The 25,730-nt window shown below is 39.4% G+C and overlaps 1 protein-coding gene across 1 annotated transcript; it reads left to right on the forward strand.

Annotated features, from left to right (window-relative positions):
- Positions 1 to 4,747: 4,747 nt before the first annotated feature.
- Positions 4,748 to 24,747, forward strand: LOC109911694 (troponin C, slow skeletal and cardiac muscles). Its single transcript, XM_048606483.1, has 6 exons — positions 4,748 to 4,838; positions 17,184 to 17,214; positions 17,304 to 17,450; positions 21,086 to 21,200; positions 23,286 to 23,422; positions 24,716 to 24,747. Exons 1-6 carry the CDS (start codon positions 4,815 to 4,817, stop codon positions 24,745 to 24,747), a joined length of 486 nt encoding a protein of 161 aa, XP_048462440.1. The 5' UTR covers positions 4,748 to 4,814.
- The last annotated feature ends 983 nt before the right edge of the window (positions 24,748 to 25,730 follow it).

Genomic DNA, 25,730 nt, shown 5'->3' on the forward strand with positions numbered 1-25,730 from the left:
ATTTCTCAAGAAGGGTCTAGGCCCGAAACGTCAGCTTTCCTGCTCCTCTGATGCTGCTTGGCCGGCTGTGTTCATCCAGCTCTACACCTTGTTATCTCTATTCAGTATAGTTACGTCCTAATTAGAGATGGTTTTGTTTTGTGCAGGTTACATTCATACTTGCGTAAGAAATAATCGTTTTAAAAAATCAGTTAAAAATGTGAATGCCAGTTTATGCTAAATTTGTTTTTCTTATCCGGGAAAATAATAAGTGGTGAGGTGAGGAGTGAAAATCAGAGGTTGGGAAGTAACACATCTGGCAGAGCATATTCTGAGTTGGTAACAGCAGAATTCACACAAAAGTGGTGTTTGGAATCGGGTTGCTTTTAGCCTATGATTATCTCATTTTCCAACCTGATTACGGATAGCTTTCTGAGGAAGACGAGATAGCTGGCTGCATGTATCACACACTCACGCATCCAAGCAGCCAGGCAGTTCCTCACTCACTCACTCTCTTACTCACCCACCCAGCCATTCACTTATACAACCGGCCGCTCATTCACCCACCTGGCCATTCATACAAACACTCACTCACTTACTCATTCACTCATTCACCCACTCACTCACTCACTCACACACAGCCAACCAGCTATCCCTGGCAGTGCTATTGCTGCAAGTGCTTCTCCCTATCACCTCCCTGTCTCTTGCCCACTGGTCATTACTGGTGCTGTAAAATCTGCCTTCCCCTGCCAGTGGTCTCCTTTTTGAATAAAAGAAACATCCTCCACATGCTGTTGGTGGAAGGCTGCTCCGTCTGATGGAGGGTTCTTCTGCCATCAGCAAAATGCCAAAGGCCTGGGAAAATGACAAGTTAATTGAGCATTAGAATGTTTTACTTGACTTCCTTATGGCAGGAAGCATATCTGAAGCTGGTCTCACCTTTGGTAAAATTCACCACAGATCCTCAGACAGCACCTTTCAATCCACGACCACTTCCATCGAGAAGGACAAGGGCAGCACATACATGGGAACACCACCACCCTCAAGTTACTCTCCAAGCCACTCACCATCCTGACTTGGAAATATATTGCCATTGCTTCACTGTCACTGGGTCAATATCCTGGAATTCCATCCCTAATGGCATTGTGGGTCAACCCACAGCAGAAGGAATGCAGCAATTCAAGAAGGCAGCTCACCACCACCTTCTCAAGGGCAACTAGGGATGGGGAATAAATGCTGGCCCAGCCAGCGACACCCACATCCCACAAAACGAATAAATAAAAAAGAAATTCCCTCATGTGGGCCAGCAAAAGTTCTCCTCATTGCTCACTGCTTGGGAAGACGGATAAACAAATACTGCTCAAGCACCTGCTAGTGTTGCTTTGCTAAGGCACAGGCACGCCTCTCTTTCTCACCTTTCCCTCCCATGGTGGCTTGAAACTCAAATCACACATCTCTCATTCTTTACAACCTCCTTGGTGACACCGCCATCTCCAGCATGCCAGCCTGGCTATCATTCTAACCACCCACCCTCCTGACATGGTGGCCCAGCTTTCATTTCCCTCCTCCCAAGCCAATGTCTCCCAGCCACTGTGCTGAAAGCCCACCAGCACAGCTCCAGGTCTCAGGCTGAGTAAAATTGTATTGCTCATCCACTTATAGACTCTCTTCTCTCTCATTTGCTGCTGATAGGTTTACCAATAAGCCTCCAGGGTAAGCCACAGAGGAGACCTTGGCAGGCTCCATTGTGACCTGCAGACAAGTCTGTTCAGATGATAGGATTCACAGATTTGGAAGGTGCTGTCAAAGAAGCCTCAATGTGCCATGCATTTGTGGGGTGGTACACTACTGCCATAGTGTATCAAGGATGGAGGAAATTGAATGTTAAAGATGGTGGGTGGGGTGCCAATCAAGGGAGCTGCTTTGTCTTGAATAATCTCAAGTCTTTGAGTGTCATTGGAGCTGAATCCATCTCGGCAAATGGGGAGGTTTCCTTGCCGAAGTTTGCCGAGGCTTCATGTGGTCCAGAACCAATTCTGTCCCAGCTGTATACCATTGTGCCAGCACCCCAAGTAGGTTTGTACGACTGGTGGGACAGGACATTTAAAGGGATGGTGATGGTAATGTCTGGGACAAAGTCTGTAAAGCATAATTCCATGAGTTGGACTGTGTGAGGCTGTTGCTTGATTAGTCTGTGAGACAGTTTGTGACACTGCTGCCACAATAGCCAGAAGGGGACAGTTTATTCTCCAAAATGGAGACAAAGTGGTCAAGGAAAGGAAGGGAAGTGTCGTAAATGGATAACATGAAAGTTATAGAGGGATGGAAATTGGAGGCAAAATGAACAAAGTTTTCAAGGTCTGGCAGGAGCATGAAAAGGCACTGAAGCTGTTGTCGATGTACCAAATAAAACAGTTGTGGGAGGGTTGTTCCACATACCCAAAAAGAGGCATACATGACTGGGACCCATGCGGTTGCTCATAGCCACTCCTTTGACTGGCAAAAATGAGCTTGTTACACTCTCTGTTATCATGTCTGCTCTCCCCTATCCCCACCCCAGTGGGACTGTTTGTCTTTCCAGTCTGGCAGGTAGACACACCATTATCCCATATCATTAGACTGTGACCCTGTGAATGGTCTACTGCTGCTCCTTTTTCTATGTTTCTGAGATTTCTCCTCTCAACCTTCCCTTCTCCAAGGAGAACAATACTTTCTTCTCCAATCTATCCATGTAACTTAAGTTCCTCATTCCCCTTGCCACTCTCTTGAATATATCTTGACCCTCTTCTTCATAAGTATAACAAAATAGTGTTTTTATCCCTAAATGATTAATAAAATTGTTTAATTTTATGCTGAGAATACATTCATGTTCTGACATATTTCTGAATTCGATTTAAGCTTTCTTTTCCCTCGTACAGTTTTTCCTTTACTTCTTGGTTCTACTTTTAGGCATAATAGTCAGAAATTGAGGTATGTTTTGTAAAATTTATGGGATGTTTTAGCTGTTGCAACACCATGATGAAGTAAATGTGGAAACTAAATCCTGCAAGAATAGTTGGGGAATATGAATGATATTTTCAGCAATAATTTAGTAATTATCTGTTAATTCTTTTATCCTTAAATTTCCAATTTCAAAGAGCAACTTTCATCTAAGAGCTTGTCAAATTTGCTCTTAAAGTGGCCAATAAAAAGTATGTATGAGCAGCTTGAGCAGTCCAATTTGCCCTCATCTTATGAAAGCCTGTGCATTCCACTGAGCATCTCAGTAATTGTGCAGCCAAAATTGTGCACAAATGAGCAAACTTGCATCCTTCTGGACTATAGCTTATTATATTGGAAACGAGTCTTCTGAGCCACCATCCCTTGAATCTACGGAAGGCAGTGTGCAATGAAAAGCAAGGGGTCAACACAAGTTACACAGAGTACAGCAGGCTTTAGGGATCATCAAGAGGCAATAATATTACCACAGTGGTTGACATGGCATTAATAATCATGCATTTGCTGAAATCATGAGATTGTCAGAAATCACCTTAATCTTCCATTATCTATATAGTTGCTGGCTGCTTTTCCACCAGTGGTGCAATGTGATAAGAGAGGTAGGTAATCCACAAATACATTATGACATTCTCACTGAGGAATTGTGGTGTAATCACAGGTTTATAACTACACATATACACATATAACTACAACTGACAATTATATATCACCTCTAACATAGAAAAGCATGCCAAACCTTTTAAATTTGTAAAGAAACTGGACAACAATCTACAAAGGTGGCTTTTATGAATTGTCTTAATGAGGTGAGGAGGGCGGAGAGGCAGTGGGATTAAGGAAGGGAATTCCACAGTATGGAGTCTAAACAGCTGAAATCACAGCCACCAACAGCAGGACGAAGGAAAAGCCGGTTTCAGAGGATTGGGAATACAGGGTGGAGGCCTTTTTGCTGACAATCAGCTCTCTGCCAACATCTGAAAAGATTAAAATAGGTTTAAAGTCCCAAGGTAATCCACTGCACCTGGGAACTTTCCAAATTGATGAAAAGCAAGGTTAAGCCATGAAAAGTAATATCCTTGAAGTGGCCTTGCATCACTTGTTGAAATTTGATGGGGATGATTTTGTATCTGAATTATACAGTTGAATGGCAATGATGCAAAGCACAAAAACAATATGCCATAGCTAGCCTATTAGACGCTAAACCAAATGTGACCATTACCAAAATAATCAATCCACATTCATGGGTAAATTCTCACATTGCAATGATAGATGAACTACAGCCAAACAAAGAACCAAACAAAAATGTAACTGTATTGTTCATTGTTCAACTTAATATTTATCTACTTTTGCATTTACTTTTAAATGTTTTGTTTTATTATTTTGTTTGTAGAATCTGATTATCTCCAAACTAAACCATTAACAGAAAAATAATGTTAACCCTTCAGCTGTGACTATTCTCCTTGTATGCTTGAATATTTAACCAGCGGCTGTCTCTTGTATTGAGCCATCAGTAGCATTTTAGCAGGACTCCCAAGGCTGGGAGACCTTGTATTATCCCCAGCGACATATCAAAGACAAGAGGAGGTGAAAGGCCAAGATGCCAGTTTAATTATGTCTTGACGATAGTATTGCAGCCCCTCCCCGCCCCCTCCCAAAACCCAAAGGTATTCAATTTTTTTTCCCAATTCTTATCTGACACGTTGCCAGTGATTTACGGCTGTTCGGCTTGAATAAAGAGCCTAGCATGTGTTTAACGTCCTGGTGGAACTGTGACCTCTATAAAAGATGTTGCAGGACCATTGACTCTCTGTCTGCCAACAGCGCTGCATCCATCCTCAACTATGGAAGATATTTACAAAGCAGCGGTGAGTACAGTCGCTGAAGGAAGACAGAAGTTTCGCAGTTTATATCTGAGTTTTTCACTTTTTCTTTGTTCTGAAACATGCAAATTAATTGCAGCGACCTTCTAGAGAAAATGTGCACGTGTACTGAATGGCTTTCGACGTATCTTAAGCCAGAATTTAGATTTCTTTGTCGATCTGACGTAAGGTACAAAGATGTAGTATACGAATATTCATACAGCAGAATCATTGAATAAAATTTTAAGTTATAATTTTACCAAGCTATCTCAATTTGTAACAACTCTTTAAAAAAAAATCGGTAGTATTCCTTCATTCAAATTAAAGCTGTTTATGGACAGTTATTTAAAAGTAATTGTCGATTTTTGTGAACAGTTAAGCAGGTAAGCAGACGTCTAAGCAGAAAATTGATTTTCTACAAATCATGTTGAAAGAGCGTGACCAGTTAACTCGCTTGGTTTTTGTTGAATTGAATGCAAGTCCAGTCTTTCAAATTAGCATATGAAAAAATAAAGTTAGTCTTCATTAGTCGATAATTGATAAGGAGTTGAAGCGTTACTTGTGCTTAAAGTAACATTTCCATTTGTAAGTGAGCTTTAAAGACTCTTAATGATTCCCAATTCTGAATTATTTTTGTAGCCTTTTTATTGTCTCAAGTTATAGACATCTCCCAATGGACATTAAACAACCCACATGTGATTTTACCATCGGTCCGAGAATTCCATTTCTTTTATATTCAAACCTGTTGTCCTGACTTATTTTTAGTTCATATAGCTTATTTTGTTAAAGCTGACATGTTAAGTTACGGCTCGGGTTTTATGAACCAAAACAAATTCCAAAGTTAGTCCAAACCATAAAAGTGTATTGCGTACAAATTACTATGTATAAATTTGAAGTATAATTAAGGGACGCCTGCATTATTTCAGGTCCTTTTAACAGAGGCTTTGCCTGTAATTTTTACATGCCGTCTTCAAAGAATGTGATCAAGTGTTGCTCCTGCTTGTTAAAGCTAATTTTGGCAGTGAGGAGCCAGCTATCTTGGCGATAAGCTTCCACCATAAGCTACCCAAATGCTCAGATAAAAATTTCAAGGATGTGTGTCTACGTCAATCAAAACGGACACAAAAGCAAACCATGCGCGGTATTTGTCTTAGCTCTCCTCCACAGTTGTCTTGTCGTTTATCTTGTTAAAAATAACAAGGAGTCGTGTTACCAAGGCCACATTGAATAGCCCTATAAAAGAGCTTGCTTTTATTGGGCACCTATTCATGTCCAAACCATCCTGGTCCAGATGAGATGCCAGAACAATGACAGCAGCTGACTCCTTTTCATGACAGTTCTTTCAGTAAGATCCTTTAGAAAACGTCTGAGCGTTAGGGAGAAATCTGAATGTAATTAGTTTGATGGTAGGACCTATTTATTTAATAGGTATAACCAAACTCCCACTTTGGCAATTGGATATAAAGAATCATAGAATCTCTACAGTGCAGAAAGAGGCCATTTGGCCTATCAAGTCTACACCAACCCATTGAAGTGTATCTGACCTAGACCCACCTCCCCAACCCTTCCCCATATCCCTGCATGGGGATTTTTACCATGGCTAATACACCTAGCCTGCACATCCCTGGACACTATGGGGCAATTTAGCATGGCCAATCAACCTAACCTGCACATCTTTGGACTGTGGGAGGAAACCAGAGCTCCTGATGGAAACCCATGCAGACTCAGGGAGAACATGCAAAATCCACATAGACAGCCATCCAAGGCTGAAATCGATATAGTTGCTCAATGCTCACTGCATGCTTAAGATTTCACAAGTTGCTAACTGAAGGTAGAAGAAAAACTTAGGCTTCTTGAATCCTAATAGAACTCTTCTGCAATGTGCCAATTAATTTATTGCCTTATTCTTAACTAGTGCTCACTATACCACCACCTAAGAGTAAATGTTCACTATCTGTAATATTTGCATTCAAAAGTAGGATCAATAATGAGCTCTTAGAATAGGTAGGCAAAGCTAAAGTAGGACTTTGATTCTTTGATGGCTCAAGACCTGTTGTAATATTTGATATAAGAGTAAGTTTCTGCTCACATCAAATAATTCAGAAGCTATGTAACAGTTAGGAATTTATGATAATAACCACAGTGTACATTTATTGCTTATTTAACACAAAGCTTAAAGAGAAGATGGAAACAAAATCAAGAAACAGGACTAGAAAATGACTAATTGAAAGTACGGAAAAAATATTAAGAAAAGCAATGGCAATTGATGAGAAAAACTGAAGAGGATCACTGAGGCAGAATGTTGGACAAAGAAGCCAAAAGAAAGAACTGGAGATCCCAATCATTTGTAACAAAATTAGAAAAACTCAACATGTTTGGCAGCATCTGTGCAGGGAAAGCAGAGTTAATGTTTTAGATCCAGTGACCCTTCTTCAGAACAAATTGTAATACAGGTTAGGAAACTATTGTCAACACATGCTTGAATCTTTTGAGCAAATGCAAGTGATTGAGCAAGTAAAACAATTGATTCTATCCAGCCCACATTCTAATAATTTTTGGTGTTCAGTGCTGTACCCATTACTGTCACTTCTTCGAACATGTCTGAACTCAAACAGAATATGAAGTAAACTCAGTGTCCATCCCCGCCTCTTCGACCTGTTTGTTTCCTCTCCACCTATCCTCTCCTCTATCCATCTTCTATCCGCCTCCCACTCTCTCCCTATTTATTTCAGAACCCCCTTCCCCTCCCCCTTTTCTGATGAAAGGTCTAGGCCCGAAACGTCAGCCTCTCTGCTCCTATGATGCTGCTTGGCCTGCACTTTGTTGTCTCGGATTCTCCAGCATCTGCAGTTCCTACTATCTCTGAACTATTCTCAATGTTATTTTAACAAATCCTCCATACTTGAATGTGTCTGTCCCATTAAATTAAAACATCCAATGAACAAGTTAAAGATAATATCAAATTGAAAAAAGAAATCATATAATTCCACAGAATAAATGTCAGGTCAGAAATTTAAACAGAATAGGAAGAACCGCAAAGAATGACGAAAAGATAAATATGGAGGGAGAAACTAGAATATGAAAGAAGGCTAACTAGAAATATGAAGACAGACAGCAAGAGTTTCTAGTTTTTTTTTAAAGTAAGGAATATTTAAGTAAAGTAAGCGTTAGTCCTCAAGGGTGTGGATATTGGGGGAATTGATAATGGTAACAAGAAAATGGCAAATGAATTGAAGTGATATTTGATTTCTGTGCAGAGAATAAATACTATTAACAGCCCAGAAATAATTGTGAATCAGGAAATGTGAGAGCAGGTGGCAATTAAAATAATTCCAAACACCAGGAAAGGACAATGAGAGAATTGTTGGAATTAAACTAAAAGTCCCCAGTCCTGATGGACTTCATTCTGCTCTGAAACAAAGTTGCTGCTGAGACAGTAAATGCATTGGTTTCAATTTTCCAAAATTCTTGAGATTCTGTGAAGGTTCTATCAGATTGGAAAATAGTGAATGTGACTCCTCTATTCAAAAAAGAATGAAAACAGAAAACAGGAAACTACAGGCTTGTTAGCTTAATATCTGTCATAGGTGAAATACTGGAATGTGTTATTAAACAGGTACAGTATGGCATGAGAAAATCTCAATGTGATCAGGCAGAGTCAACATAGTTTTGTGAAAGGGAGTCATAGAAACATAGAAAAATAGCAGGAGTAGGCCATTCAGCCCTTCAAACCTGCACCATCATTCAGTATGATCATATCTGATCATGATATCTCAGTATCCCATTCCGTCCCTCTTCCCATACCCCTTGATTCTTTTAGCTGGGAGGGCAATGTCCAGCTCCCTCTGAGTGAAGAAATTCTTCCTCACCTCAATCCTGAATGGCTTACTCCTTATTCTTAGACTGTGATCCCTAGTTCTGGACTTCCCCAACACTGGGAACATTCTTCCCACATCTAGCCTGTCCAGTCCCATCAGAAATTTATACATTTCTATGCAATCCCTCCCCCTCCACCTCCATTCTTCTAAATTCCAGTGAATACAAACCCAGTCAATCCATTCTTTCCTCAAATGTCAATCCTGCCATCCTGGGAATCAGTCTGGTGAAACTCCGCTGGATTCCCTCAATATCAAGAATGTCCTTCCTCAGACTAGGAGACCAAAATTGCACACAATACGCAAGGTGTGGCCTCACCAAGGCCCTGTATAACTGCAGCAAGACAACCTTACTCTGATACTCAAAAGCTCTCACTATGAAGGCCAGCATGTCATTAGCTTTCCTCACCGCCTGCTGCACCTGCATGCCAACCTTCAGCAACTGTCCTACCATGGCACCTAGGTCTTGTTGCACTTCACCTTTTCGTAAACTGCCGCCATTCAGATAATAGTCTGCCTCCTTGTTTTGCCACCAAAGTGGATAACCACACATTTACCCACATTATCTTGCATTTGCCAAGTATTTTCCCACTCAGCCAGTCTGTCCAAGTCAGCCTGCAGCCTCTTAGCATCCTCCTCACAGCACACACTGCCACCCAGCTTAGTGTCATCTGCAAAGTTGGAGATATTGCATTCAATTCCTTCATCCAAATCATTAATGTATACAGTGAACAGCTGAAGACCCAGCACTGAACCCTGTGGTACCCCACCTGTCACTGCCTGCCACTCTGAAAAGACCTGTTTATTGCAAGTGTCTGCTTCTTGTCTGCCAACCAGTTCTCTATTCATGTCAATACATTGCCTCCGATACCATGAGCTTTAATTTTCCTCACTAATCTCTTGTGTATAACCTTGTCAAAAGTCTTTTTGAAATTCCAGATACACAACATCTACTCATTCACCATTGTCTATTCTACTAGTCACATCCTCAAAAAATTCCAGAAGATTTGTCAAGCATGATTTCCCTTCAGTGAATCCACGCTGACTAGGACCAATTCTATCATCACTTTCCAAATGCTCAGTTATTACATCCTTAGTAAATTGACTCCAGCAGGACACCACTGGCAAGGCCAACATTTATTGTCCTTTCCTAATTGCCCTGGTGGTGAATGGCCTTTCAGAAGTTCTTCAGTCCACATGGTGTGGGAACAGTCACAGTGCGGTTAGAAAGGGATTTCTGTCATTTTTAACCCAGGGATGTTGAAGGGAGTGGCAATATAGTTTCAATTCAAGATGAGATATGACTTAGAGAGAAAACTAGAGGAATTAGATAACTTAGGAGCGAGGAATGCCATCATATTTTTAATCCAGGGCAGGAGGAAAGTTCCTGTATTTCCATCCATTTGGGGGGACATAGCAGCAAAAGAGATCATGACTTTAGCACCATGAATGCCCAAGATAAAGGGTCATATGAGTGAACAGATTTCAAGCAAAAGCAATTGACTTCGAGCTCTCCGGCTAAGCCTTGAATTTATCGATATTACATGTGAGCACATTTCAAATGTACTTAATTGGCTATTAAGTACTTTGGGACAAGAAAGACCTAAAGGTTCAAGTGCATAATTCTTTGAAATTTTTATCACAGGTAGACAAGGTGGTTAAGAAGGAGTTTAGCACACTTGCCTTCATTGCTCAGATGTTTGAGTATAGGAGTTAGGACATCATGTTGAGGTTCTATAGGACGTTGGTGACACCTCTTTTGGAGTACTATGTGCAGTTCTGGTCACCCTGCTATAGGAAAGATATTATTAAATTGGAGAGTGTTCAGTAAAGATTTACCAGGATGCTGCCAGGAATGGAGGGTTGAGTTTCAAAAATAGGCTGGACAGGCTGGGACTTCTCTCACTGGAGCATAGGAGGTTGACGGGTGACCTTTTAGAGGTTTATAAAATCATGAGGGGCATAGATAAGGTGAATAGCAAAGGTCTTTTCCAAAGGATGGGAGACTTCAAAACTAGAAGGCCGATGTTAAGGTTAGAGGAGAAAGTTTTAAACAGGACATGAGGGGCAGCTTTTTTATGCATCATACAGTTCATGTGTGGAATGAACTGCCAGAGGAAATCGTGGATGCAGGTACAGTAGCAACATTTAAAAGATTTTTGGATAAGTACATGAACAGGAAATGTTTGGATGGATATGGGCCAAATGCAGGCAAGTGGGACAAGTTTAGTTTGGGAACATGGTCAGTGTGGACGAGTTAGACCAAAGGGTCTGTTTCTGTGCTGTAGGACTCCATGACTATAACCTGAGATTGTGAAAGATCTTTTTAAAGCAAGTCTTTCTTTCAACCTGAATTTGTTTACCATATTCCAGAAACAATGCTATCATCTGTAGTTGCTGTATTTCTCCCTGATTTTTGTCAGTACTTTTGTCTAAGGACAGCACGATATTATCTCAGGATCTTGCTATTATCTTTCCATGCACTTCTCTTCTTACCGTGCTGCCCATCCTGCTGGGCCCACTCCAGTTAAAAAAAATCAGCAAGCACAAAAAGTCAGTCAAGAAAACAGGAAGAATCATTGCTATTATTAATTATTTAAATATGTTTTTACCAGATATGAATTGCTTCACTTTCAAACATTTAAAACTTGAAATCCATTTCTGAAAATGCATTTCCTTCTCTATCCTTTTCCTTTATTTGCAATCAACAAAGTAAAAGTTTAGAGAAGGAAATGGAACATTAGCACATTTTGCGTAAAGCAGGATTAATTGTATTTGCTAATTTTTTTTAACCTTTTTCCAGCCTTTGACATAGATGGAATTCAGCTCTTTTGTCCATGTTTGAACCAAGGCTGTAATGAGGTCAGGAGCAAAGTGGCCCTGGCAGAACCCAAACTGGGCGTCACTGAGCAGGATATTGCTGAGCAAGTGCTGCTAAAAACACTGTTGATGACACTTCCATCACTTTACTGATGATCGAGAGTAGACTGATGGGGCAGTAACTGGCAGATTTGGATTTGCTCTGTTTTTAGTGAACACAGCATGCCAGGTAAACTTTGTACATTATCAGGTAGATGCCAGTGTTATAACTGTACTGGAAGAACTTTGGGACAGCACGGTGGTTCAGTGGTTAGCACTGCTGCCTCACAGTGCCTAGGGCCCGGGTATGATTCCACCCTCAGGCGACTGTCTGTGTGGAGTTTGCACATTCTCCCCGTGTCTGCGTGGGTTTCCTCCAGTTTCCTCCCACAGTCCAAAGATGTGCAGGCTAGGTGGATTGACCATGCTAAATTGCCCGTAGTGTTCAGGGATGTGTAGATTAGGGAGTGGGTCTGGGTGGGATGCTCTGCGGGTCGGCGTGGACTTGTTGGGCCGAAGGGCCTGTTTCCACACTGTAGGGATTTTATGGAAAAAACTTGGCGAGGGGAGTGGCAGGTTCTGGAGCACAAGTCCCCAGTGCTATTCCCAGAATGTTGGCAGACCTCATAGCGTTTGGAGTATCCAGTGTCTCCAACCATTTATAGATATCATGTGGTGTGAATTGAGTTGACTGATGACTGGTATCTGTAATGCTGGGGACCACTGGAGGAAGCCGAGATGGATCATCCACTTGGCACTTCTGGCTGAAGATTGCTTCGAATACTTTAGTCTTTTCTTTTGCACTGATGTGCTCAGCTCTTCCATCATTGAGGATGGGGATATTTGTAGAGATTCCTCCTCTAGCGAGTTGTTTAATTTTCCACCACCATTTGTGACTGGATGTGGGGGCAGGAGCAGACCTTAGGTTTGGTGTATTGGTTGTGGGATCACTTAGCTCTGTCGGTATCACTTGCTGCTTATGCTGTTTGGTAGCTTCACCAAGTTGACACCTCATTTTTAGGTATGCCTGGTGCAGCTCCCAACATGACGTCCTGCACTCTCCATCCAACTTCACTACCACCTGTTTCAACTATTCTATGGCCTCTAAATTACCAGACTGCTTGTCTAACATCCAATGCTAGATGAACAGATATATTTTCCAATTAAATATTGAGCAGACCAAAACCATTGTGATCAGTCCCCACTACAAATTCCCTACCTATTGCTCCATCCTTGCCCAGACAATTGTCTCAGCCTGAAGGAGACTGTTTGCAACCTTGGTGTCAGTCTTGACTCCAAGATTAGCTTCCAACCACATATGCGTGCCATCATCACCACATTTCTATTTCTACAAATTGCCTGTTGCCACTACATTTCAGCTTATCTGTTGCTGAAGTCCTCATCTATGCCATTGTGACCTCTGGAATTAATTATTTCAACATTTGGTCACCCTCCATAACCCTGAAGTTATCCTGAAATTGTGCAACCCAGGGCTTAATCGCATCAAGTTCATCCCTCAACTCTGTCTCTGATCAAGATTTGATTCTATTTAAGAAACACCTTGATTTTAAGATTCCAATTCTCTTTTTCAGCTCCATTCATGTTTTTTTTCCTTCCCATCATTTTAATCTCCTCCACACCCAAAACACATTACCACTGGATATCAATACTCCGCTTATTATGTATTCTTGAGCATCCTCAATTTTAATCACTCCACCATTAATGGCTGTGCCAACACCTGTAAAGGATCTAAATTCCAAAATTTATTTCCTACTCCAACTTCTTCATTGCTTAAATTCTGTCTTTTGCCTAAGATTTTGATCACCTCATTATGTGGCCCTTTGTTAAATTTTGTTTTCTGATGTTTCCCCAGAAGTACCTTGGGAGATTTTATTATATCAAAGGTGCTGCATAAAGTATAAGGCACCATATAAACATATATACACTATATAAACACGGTTGTCATTGGTAGCACAAGCATTTGCAATCTTTGGTCCCAATTGCTGAGTAAAATTTGTGTCTGGAAATTTGCTTTTCAAGGTGTGTTTTATGGGGAAAGTTGAGCAATTCTTGCAGATTGAAACCTGACTTGTCAACATGTCTCTCTGTCCGACAGTTAAACATTTGTTAGCTAATTGCCAAGATATTCAAAGCTTGCAGTTGAGAAATAATTTATCACGATAACAACTTGTATTTATACTGTGTCTTTAATGGGGAAAAATATTCTAAGTATTTCATGGCAGCATAATCAGATGAAAATAGATGTTAAACCGTAGAAGGAGGGTTGAATTCTGTAGAAAAGTCATAGTGGATTTGAAGTGTTAACTCTGTTTCTCTCTCCACAGTTGCTGCCAACCAGCTGAGTTTCTCCAACATTTTCTGTGTTTGTTTCAGATTACCAGCATCGACAGTATTTTGTTTCCATCCATAGTGGGAGGGGTATCTAAACGCTTGGCCAAAAAGTTGGAAGCTAAGGAGTTTACTGAAACAGGTAGAGATGAATCAAGATGAAAGGTTTCGAGATGGAATTCCAGATTGTAGGGCCTAGGTAGCCAAATGAGTAGCCCTCAATGGTGGAAAAAAGGAAGTGATAAATACGCGTCAAACATCAGAAGAATACAGAGAACCAAATATTTGTCTGAAGAGGCTCAAATCAAGCACTTACCCTTCCAATAGTGAATTTTCTTTTTCTGAGGTACTCATGTAAATGTAACCTCCAGGTCTTGACTCAGATCCTTTCCTGTGATTTTCAAACTTGCATCTTTGTCTTACTTTTTTAAAAAGAAGTCCCCAGTATTCATCACCATGTCATACTTCTTATGTTATTGATTTGTAACACAGATTAAGTAGCATAATTTCTGTTCACTTGAGAATCTCAGGTATAGATTTATTTAACAGTTCACACTGTGACTTACAGTTACAAATAGCTGTATAACATCCCAACTCTAAAATAGTTCTCCTGGATGCAGCAGTTGGGTCTGTGGTTTCATTCTGGTTGTTGGCTTATTAGCATATCTAGCTCCGAAAGCAACACAGCAATGATGTAACAGGTGAGTTTAGAATAAGTCATGGGGATAGGGAGGGGAGAGGCCATTAATGGATTTAAACAAAAAAAATTTAAATTTGGTATTATAGGGGACTGGGTGTCAACGTAAGTTAGTAAGGACAGCGATGATGGGATTAAACTGTGTTGCAGACTGATATTGACAGCAGAATTTCAGATCAGCTGAAATTTATGGAGAACGTAATATGGAAAGCTGATCAGATCATTAAAAGAGTTTGAAGTTGACCAAGACAAGAAGGAAGTTTTCACTAGCTGGATTGCTGAAGTATGGATGGAGATGCCTGATACTACATAAGAAGTAGGGATGGTTTATGATGAAGAGAATGTGGATGGACAGCTCAGCTGAAAGTCAAAAAGCATTCTGAAGTCACTAAAAGTCTGGTGATGTGTGTATGATTTGTGTGTGTCAATCACTTGTTACTGTATTATTTATCGTGGACAATATTCCAAAGGCAAAAAATTCTTGCAAGAGATTTTACAAGAATTAATGTGAAGCCCAGGATTCATCAGTCTATTTGATGTCATGAAGCTATTCAGCTTTCTATGCAAATTCTTAACATAAAAACACTAAGCACTGTCCAGTGAGAGTTCACATTGACTACAATAGAACTTTCATCCTTGTCATGATGCTGTGCCTGAACACTTTCTTTGCGAAAACTTGCATTGTCAAGTGACCATCTAGCATGTGTGAATATAACAACAATAAACTACATTTATGCAGTGCCTTTTACAGGGCAGCAACGTGGCACAATGTCACAATAGTTCGCACTGATGCCTCACAGTGCCTGGGATCTGGGTTTGATTCCAGCCTTGGGTGACTATCAATGTGGAGTTTGCACATTCTTTCTGTGTCTGCATGGGTTTCCACCGGGTGCTCTGATTTCCTCTGACAGTCTAAAGATGTTCAGGTTAGGTAGATTGGCCATCCTAAATTGCCCCGTAGTATCCAGGGATGTGTAGGTTTGGTGGTTTAGCTGTGGCAATTGCAGTGTTATGGGGACAGGGTAGGGATCTGGATCTGAGTGGGATGCTCTTTGGAGGGTCAGTGCAGACTTGATGGGCTGAACAGCCTCTTCCACACTTTAGGGAATTCTGTGTCTATGTTTTATGTGGCAAAATGTCCATTGGGCTCTCACAGGAGTTTTATCAAATAAAATTTGGCACTGAGTCACATATAAAGAGATATTAGGTCAGATGACCAAAGATTTGGTCTAAGGTATCATACTGGTGCAGCTGGATCAAATCTTCGGACAAACACCAAGTCTCATGAGCATGCGATGCCAACCATTGCGAACATGTGGTTGGGTGGACCTTTGCTCTTTTTCAATTGAGTCGACTTGGATCTAAAGTAGTAAGCGACAAGTACTAGGTCGTCCAAAAAGAAGATACTCTTATCTTCAACAAGATGTAGTTTATTGGATGATAGCAGTCAGGTCGGAATTAAATTAGTAAGAGACATTGTGACAAAGATGATGAGGAGAACTAGGGTAACAGGTCTGTCCTCTTTGAAATCCTAAGATGTTCTGTCTTTACCCACCTAAGTCCTTATGATATCAGCAGATTGGGTGGAATTTAATACATTCTTCAGCATTAACGCTCTCAGAACCACGATTCCTTAAGTAGAACTTAAGGGGTTAAGGATTAATTTGTATCTTAAAATATAAAAGTGAGGGACACAGGGGTGGCAAGAAAAAGGAGGGAATTCCACAGCTTAGAGACTATACAACAATGGTGAAGTGATTAATATGTTGGTTGCTCAGAAGCAGAATTGGAGGAACACAGAGACCTCAGAAGGTGTAGGGTTAGACAAAGTTACAGAGACAGAGGGTCTAGACCATTAAGATATTGAAAAGCAAGGAAGAAAATTTTAAAGAGAATCAGAGATAGTAGGAACTGCAGATGCTGGAGAATCCAAGACAACAAGGTGCAGAGCTGGATGAACACAGCAGGCCAAGCAGCATCATAGGAGCAGAAAGGCTGACGTTTCGGGCCTAGACATCAGAAATGGGGGAGGGGAAGGGGATTCTGAAATAAATAGGGAGAGAGGGGGAGGCGGATAGAAGATGGATAGAGGAAATCTGATGAAGGGTCTAGGCCCGAAACGTCAGCCTTTCTGCTCCTATGATGCTGCTTGGCCTGCTGTGTTCATCTAAGAAAATTTTAAAATTGAGTCACTGATGGATCAGAATCCACTGTCACTAAGCAGGGAGGTGAGACATGGGCTGATTAGGAATCAGGGTTTTGATGATCTCAAGTTTATGTAGCATTTCACTATAAGGGCCTGTAAATCTTTTGAACAAGTCTACTGGTTTGTGGACATTGTATAAAAAAACTAAAATGTGGTCAGTCATTTTATAAAGTATACTTTCAACCATGTTTAGTTTCATTTGTTTCTCAGTAAGCATCAAGGGTATTCTTAAACAGTTTTTAGTATTAGACCGTTGTATTTAATCTTTCTCACTTGATCTGTAGTTCTCAAATTTAATCTTCACTTTTAAATAGTATCTGTGCATTGTGTTTGCAGAACCTAATTATTGTGTTCTTGTGATACAGGTTGAGCAGCTGACTGAAGAGCAGAAGAATGGTATGGAGTCAGTAAATACAAAAAAAATTAAAAGCAATGCTTAAAATGTATTAAATCTGCTGGTACTCAAATTGCTCCTTTTTTTTCAGAATTCAGGGCAGCTTTTGATATTTTCGTGCAGGATGCTGCAGATGGTTGCATTAGCACCAAGGAGCTGGGTAAAGTGATGCGTATGTTGGGTCAGAATCCAACCCCTGAGGAATTACAAGAGATGATTGATGAAGTGGATGAAGATGGTACAGATATAACTTATGACCTACTCTGACACTATTTATCACTCTGTTACAATAATGAGCTGATGTGTATGTTATGGGGCCATGGTAGATTTAAGAATGAGGTAACATTGGAGTCGTCAGATCCTAATACTTGGTCATAACCTTTTTTATAACATTTTTATACTAAGCACTCAATTACATCCTTTTACGCATTATAATGGAATTTATTTTCCTTTAGGAACTATAACCATAATGCCCTAATGTCTGATGGCACTGAGTGAAGCCACCCGGGTTCAATATTTACTTTAGAAAGTTTCTCACATCAGTTTTCTGACCACAAAGACTTACTCAATATATCTGAAAAATCAAAGGAAGAACGATTCCTCAAATGTGCTCAAAAAATATTAAATCTCATTCAGAGCTGTTGTGGCACTGGTCTGGAATCAAGTCACTTGCCCACATTTCCATCAAATTTGGCGAGCGATGTGGGGAGATTAGCAAAGAAAAATGATGAGGAAAGTATGAAGTTGTTGCCCCTCTGTAAAATCTTACATGTATTTCCTGCAGTTTTCTATTGCAAAATGGCTGTCTGAGATCATTTACAGCCAAGTTCTAGGGGATCTTGTAATGCAATGATAGTGTTATTCTCTCTGGGCCAGACACTCTGGGTTCAAGTCCTGTGTCAAAACTCAAAGGCCACAGAGGTGTGTCACATAACAGCCAAACAAATTGATTATTGAACTGTAAATCTATGACCAATTGTAAGAGCAGGCGAGATTCCCGGTCAGCTAGCACTGTGGGAAGCTGCTGCATAACATCCTCCCCATGTTAAAATACTCTGGGTGCAGGCTCTTGCCATAAATATCATCCTTGTTCTGAGGGATGACCCCGCACATGTGAGTTGGAAAACAGTGGCAAAGTAAGATAGTGACCCTTGAGGAATCATATGAGTTGTTGACAAGTATTTCCTAATCCTTCATTTCAAAACAGAGATATATTCATTGCACTCTGTAGTTTTAGTGTGCTTCATTTTTAAAAAGAATGTTTTGGCACAAATTTTGGAGCATCAGCATATTTTTCCACCAAACAATCTCACTTGGTGAAACACTGGTGATAACCAATGTGTGGATGTAGTAACATATGTGAACTGAGCAGATAATTCACAGTCTCTACAATGATCTATTGTTTCTTCATGAATAGAAGGAAAAATTGTCCAGCACAAGTTTTAACATTACAGCAGCCAACTGGACTTCTCATCATTGTTTAAGACAATCTTTTTACAATTTTACCATTATCAAATCAGTAAGTTTTGAAATTTAAAGATGGCTGTGTATATAAATAGATGTTCCTCTTTCTTCAGATTACTGACCAATATCTTTAATAAAGTATCAAATTCAGAGAGCTGTCACAGCACCATATACAGTTCATTCAAGTAAAGCAACACAGTTAGCATGAGTTTGGATTTCCACTGAGCCAATTATAGGGGTGTAGGAAAATATCAGTCAATGTTAAAATGCTGGTATGTTGGAAAATTAAAATCCATAGCATTAGAGGGAATATCAGTCATTTCACACCATAAAAAACCTGAAGAAGTGGGCATATTTAAACTTATTCCAGATTTTAATAGGTGCTTCCAGGCTCAAAGCTTCCAGGCTCAAAATGACTGTATAAGTTAAGTTCTGTTTCTAAGACTGAATCGTAACACCTATGCTTTTGTTATGGAAATTGCATTAAATAATACCAATAATTTTTCAATGAACATCATGAAAGCATAGCCTTGAACATTATCAGTGATAGTTGGTTGTTACATTGTGGTACTGTATTTAATGAATCGGTCTCCTATTTTCAGTTATCATATAAATTTGCAAGGCAAGAAGTCAAAAAGCAGAAATATGCAATTGACTCATTAATGTATTTATCCCAAACTCCTTTATAAAAATTAAAAATAATATCTATTCCCTGTGATCTACCTGTAATAGTGTGCAATTCACTCATTAATGCACATATCCCATACTCTTCCTTAAAAATAAAAAATGATATATATTCTCTGTGTTCTATCTTGGAGTAGAAGATCCTTCACTGTCACGTGTACTGCAGTACAAAAATACAAAAGCACAGTGAAAAGTTTTTACAATGGCTGACTCTAATGGCGCCATCTTAGGGACAAGTACCTAATTACAAATCTTGGATACAAAGAGGAATAAAAGGAAAAGGAGTAGCATTACTTACAGTGACTAAACAAAATACAAATAAGATAGTTATAACAATAGTTAAAGGATTGACATTACAGTCCGGTAAAGAGTTTCAGATAGCAGCAGCACAGCATGTGGTCTGACTGCCTGTGCCAGACCCCAGCCCACCAACATTCCTCCTCTGCTCCAACCTCCAGTCCGCTCCTCACCGGCACTCAGCTGCAACAATGTATGTTGCTCTGCACTGGGACCCGCTTCCCATCGCGCTGTTGCAGGTCTTGTTCCCCTTGCACTGCACCAGGACTCACTTCCCCTTGCGCTGCTGCAGGTCTCGTTTGTCTTGTGTTACCCCAGGACTCATCTTTCCTTGTGCTCCTCAGGGACTGCTTCCCAGCATGATGTTCCAGGACTCATTTCCCCTCACATTGCTCAGGGACTGTGAAAAACAGAGGAAAAAAAAGAAAAGAAGGAAAAAGAACAGATGGAGCAGAGGAGCTCCAGATGGAGCTTCCTACTCTGTGGCCATCTTACTGCTATAACATCTTTGTAATAGCTTTCTTTTTCCGTCTCATCAGGTATTGACTTATGGATACACAAAAGCTCTGTAGGTATTTGCAACTACTTGATATTTTGCCCATGTGGCCATTCTTCATGTGAGTCTAATTTACTAGTAGCCAGCGAGCTACCATAGAGCTACACAGCCATACTCCATACTATTGTGACTTGATGCAGGCAAAATCTCACTTTTATAACCAGATTCATTCAATAATATGAGTGTTCCAGCTGAACCATGTAGCCTTCTAAAATATGATTAAGATGTTTTACCTGTGTAGCCTGCCATGCAATGCAAATAACATATCTGGTGCAGTTCAATAGGTTTTATCAACTGTAATAAAATAATAAGATGTATTGCATGTGCCGTTGAGGAAACTCCTTAACCAAGTCATTAATGAGTTTTCACTTGCAAAGAATTGAATTGTTGGAAATTTATTTATGCACAGTAACCATTATATACTGGAATGCATCGGCAAGAATCTGTAGAGGGAAAATCAACAGCAATGCCAGGTTCATGAAAGTTAGATGTTAAAACACAAAACTTCAGCACAACAATGTTGTGTCATACCCTGCTGTGATGTCTTACTTCCACAGCATCGCACCAAACTTTACTTTTCTGTTACAGTAAAATCTGAAAGTGATGGTATTTTCTCTTGAAAATCTCACACAGTTGAATAATTTTACAAGATGGATCCACTGTTATAATTTTGTATGTACAAGGTGGTAATGACAATGGGAGGACATTTGGGAAGTGCACTAGATTATAAAATAACACAATGATACTGTTCCATATTTAGTTACAGATTTCACTTTTCCAGTGGTGAGCAAAGCAATGAGTTTTTTTGTGATCTTGTATTGTTCTTTAATTTGTGATCAATGTAAATATTTCCAGTTCCTAATTTCATTTAGGCAGTGGAACTGTTGACTTTGATGAGTTCTTGGTCATGATGGTGAGATGTATGAAAGACGATAGCAAAGGAAAGTCAGAAGAAGAACTGGCAGAATTGTTTCGAATGTTTGATAAGTGAGTATTTATTGTTTAAAATACTTTTATAAACTCTCATATCTATCCCTGTGCACCTATATACAAAGACCCACCTAAATGCAATTATTGAATTGCCATCCCAAACTGGTTTATATACATTTTTGTCAGCAGAAAGAATTCTTCAGATCTTCATTATTCTAAACACTGAGCTACAGATAATTACACAAAAAGGAGCAAATAAAGATATATTAGGCTTTTCTTCTGTAGTAGAAATAACAGAGCTCAGTATTAAAAGTTCTTTCCTGATTTACACACTTATAAGAGGCAGGACATGCGCAGATAAAGGTGTAAATCAGGGAGTTGCTGTCAAAGATGATACATCCTCCAAAAGGGGTACTTCGCTCAGAGATCTGCCAATCTAATATATGTAACAGCATGAAGTTTCTGTGCTTAACCAATATATATGTGCATTTTATTCACTGGAGCAACTGAGGGCTTGTCCATTCCAGTGTAAGTAAATTTTTATCTACACAGTTAAACTTTAGTTAATATCAAACAATGTCTCTGACAGCAAAAGTTAAATTTTAAACAATCTGTTCAACCTTTTTCATTCCATTCTTTTAACTCTCTTTGATCCAATATTTATTTACCTCCTTTATTTTTATTTCTATATCAGATTTGACATCGAATTATATTGTCTAACTGCTTCAGACACAGCCCTGTTTATTAAAATTTCTTCAGTCTGCTTAAGCAAATACCCAGTTGCTTTCCCTGTTCACACATGTCTGAGATACTCTGTAGAGAGCCCTGTGCTGTTGTTGCTAGCTGACTGGAGCTTCCAGTGCAAAACCTAATTAAAAATTTCTGGGCAAGTGTAATGAATATCTGGTACCCTCAAATTATTCTGGGGAATGATTCTGATGCTGAGATACTCAGTCAATCAAGAATTTCATATGATTAAATCCAACAGTTGTGAGAAATAAATTTGCACACATTTCCTATCAAGATGAATTGAAAGCCTCATGTGTAGAAAAATCTTCCCATCAATTCTAACAATTATGCTTTATTAGCATTTCTCCGTGTACTTTACAATGTTATTTGTGCCAACGATTTAACCTCCTGTGAGGTAAAAGAGGCAATCCAGGAAACTGTAAGAGAAGATTTTTCACTGAGCTGCAGGGTTCAGCAGTGCCATTGTAGCTATCTATATAAATGTTACCAGTGGTGGCTATTTTGCCTCCAGGCATGCTGTAGTTTCTAGTTTGCAGTACAGGCTCACAATATAACAATATCATAATATTTGATTTAGAGAATCTCAGAATGATACAGCACAGATAGAGGTCATTTGATAAAATATAGTTGTGCCAGCTCTTTGAAAGAAAAATGTAATTATTTCCAGTCCCCTGACATTTCCCCATAGTCCTGGAAATTTCCAATCAAGTATTTATTCAACTCCCTTTTGAAAGCTATTACTAAATATTCTTTTATCATACTTTGTCAATGCATTTCGTATCATAGTTACTCACTACATAAACACTTCTGCTCAATTTGCCTCTGATTCTTTTGCTAATTACCTTTAAATCTGTTTCATTCGGTTTTTTTTCTGCCACTGGCAACGGTTTCTCTTTATCAAAGCCCTTCTTGATTTTGGACAACTGTATTAAACATATTAAAGTTACATCTTAAAATAAAATTCTGTGATAGTTTCCTACATCCTCCATGGAGACAATATGTATGGTGACTTGAGTACTATCAGTAATCCTTTCCAGACCTTAATGAGTAAAACAAAAATGTGTACAAATAAAACTCAGCTAAATCCATGGCAATGGAGTTTAAATATCCAATCCCTAGATTAAAAAAATTGGAAGTAAAAATGGATATGCAGTGAAAGGGGCTCAAATTGATTTCATTGACATTTTAATTTCTTTATTGAAGGCTAATATAAAGGCTGCAACTGCATTATGGATTTGAGAAATCATTTATGGTGTTAGAAAATTCACCTCAAATAGTATAAATTTGCATTAAGGAACAAGCTGTATTAAAGCTCATAGTATTAAACCATAATGCTTGATCAATCCCACAATGTCACCATTTTGATCCCTATAACCATGTGTGTGGTAACAGAAATGCTGACGGTTACATTGACCTCAGTGAATTAAGAACAATGTTGGAAGAAACAGGTGAATGCATCACTGATGATGACGTTGAAGAGCTTATGCGAGATGGTGACAAAAATAGTGATGGAAAAATCGATTATGATGGTGAGTTATATAATCTCTACATGTATTTTGCAACGCAGAATTGTTTGTTTATTGTGCAATCCTTACACCGATTTTGACAGTTCCTGAGTTTTTGAAGTAGCAACAAAATCCATTGATCTAGTTTTCATTTATCTTCACAGTATCCTGAGATACTCCATGTCTCTGATTTTCTACCAGATATAAACAATGGTTAAATTAGAACATACTAGGAAGCTATTTAGGACTCCTATGGCACAGCAGTAGTGTCACTACATCTGAGCCAGGAGGCCTGGGTTCAAGTCCCACTTGCTCCAGAGATATGTAATAATATCTCTGAACAGGTTGATTAGGAAATACTTCTACTAAGCGGGGTGGTTAGTTCAGTTGACCAGACAGCCAGTTTGTAATACAGAGGTGATGCCAAAAGCATGAGTTCAGTTTCTGCTCCGTTTGAGGTTACCATGAAGGACTGCCCTTCTCAACCTCTCCCCTCTTCTGAGGCATGGTAATCCTCAGATTAAATCAGCACCACTCATGTCTCTAATGAGTGAGCAGCCCTGTGGTCCAAAAGGACTATGGCAACTTTACCTTTTACTATACTAAGAAGCCACATGAACCCCAACATTGCATTTTTTTGGGAAGACCCTATAATTTTTGTGTTGTTTTCTTTCTCTCTTGTATGGGTACATATCATGCATTAATATGTAATATTGTCCTCAGGTTATAACCTTCTGTCTTTCACTGTTTTACAATGAAATTCCAAAATGAATTCCACGATAACCTACAATTTTCCTCAATTTTCTTACCCCAAATATTTCTTTCTTTACTCATATTATTTTCCAATTAACTCCCCTTCCACACTATCCCTCTATCCCAACTCTCTTGTAGACCTGCTACAGTCTTGAAGGGCCAAAGCATGTACTTCTCAGGCATCTAGTGACTTACCAATGCCTTTCTGGGCAGGCCCTTATGGGAGGGTGCATAGGGGTGAATCATTATGTATGGTCCTCTTGGTGGATAAACATAATAAAAGTAGTAATAGAAGACTGGAGTTAAATCAGCCTCCATTAGTGGACACTAATCCAATTCCTGAAGTCAGCAAACAACAATATTTAATATATGGAATATATATCAGCATAGCAGCTGAACAAAAATCTGAGCACATAAATTACTGGTACCCCAATTTTTTTATTCAGGAAATAAGTGCACCATCTTCAGTTAGCAACTTTCAGGGGTGCTTGATTCAATAGAAATGCATTTTCAATACATTGATGAAAACTTGCATTTGATATATTGTGATCTGTTCTATTTCAGAATTCCTGGAATTCATGAAAGGTGTTGAATAAATGACATATCTGGTTCTAAGAACCTAGGTATCTACTTGGTTGTGACACTTCTTTGGTCTGCTCTGGATTAGCATAAGTAATCAACTGGCTTAGTAACAACCGATTTAAAACTACTGTCAAGTCCAAGACTTCATCTGTTATTCAAATACTTGTGGATTTCTATCAATGACTGTATATAATTGGATATTGAATTTAACCTTTTTAAAATAAGAAAATTGTAACAGCTGTTGAAGGTCAATAAAGTTTTAACCAGCATTGCACTGAGTATGCATTTGATAAGCCAAGTCTGCTCGTAATAACCTTCATCTTCAATCCTGACTGTTTGCAGCAATGCAAAATCAGAACTAAGTAAAATTGAGTGAAATTTTACTCAAAACACTATCGATCAGTCTGGTTTATTAACATTTTGTATACATAGATCTGTGGGATTTCATTGGTAAAACTTTTGAGATATATTTCTTTCTAATTTATTCATGGGATGCAGGTAATGCCTGCTGATCCCTTGTTACCATTGAAAAGGTAGTAGTGAGCTGCCTTCATGAACTGCTGCAATGCATTTGGTGCATGTATTTACACAATGCCATTAGGGAGGAAGTTCCATGATTTTGATCCAGCAACACTAAAGGAATGGTGATATGTTTCCAAGGCAGGATGGTGAATGGTTCAACAGGATTACTTACATGCCAAACAGCAAAAGCAACAAGTGATAGATAGAGCTAAGCGAGCACATAACCAACGGATCAGATCTAAGCTCTGCAGTTCTTCCACATCTAGTCGTGAATGGTGGAGGACAATTAAATAACTCATTGGAGGAAGAGGCTCCAGAAATATTATAGAGTCTTTATAGAATCCCAACAGTACAGATAGAGGCCACTCGGTCCACTGAGTCTTCACCAACTTTCCAAAGAGCATCCCACCCGGAACCATCCCCCAACACTGTAAGCTTGCACTTCCCATGGCCAACCCACCTAGCCTGCACATAC

Source organism: Rhincodon typus, chromosome 16, assembly GCF_021869965.1.
Source record: "Rhincodon typus isolate 14 chromosome 16, sRhiTyp1.1, whole genome shotgun sequence".
Taxonomy (NCBI): Eukaryota; Metazoa; Chordata; class Chondrichthyes; order Orectolobiformes; family Rhincodontidae; genus Rhincodon; species Rhincodon typus.

Bases quoted from the DNA above. Each gene is read 5' to 3' on its own strand.
- LOC109911694 (XM_048606483.1), top strand. From the start codon at position 4,815: ATGGAAGATATTTACAAAGCAGCG. The intron at 4,839-17,183 runs GTGAGTACAGTC...CTTGTGATACAG, and splicing joins AAGATATTTACAAAGCAGCG to GTTGAGCAGCTGACTGAAGA. The intron at 21,201-23,285 runs GTGAGTATTTAT...GTGTGGTAACAG, and splicing joins TTGTTTCGAATGTTTGATAA to AAATGCTGACGGTTACATTG.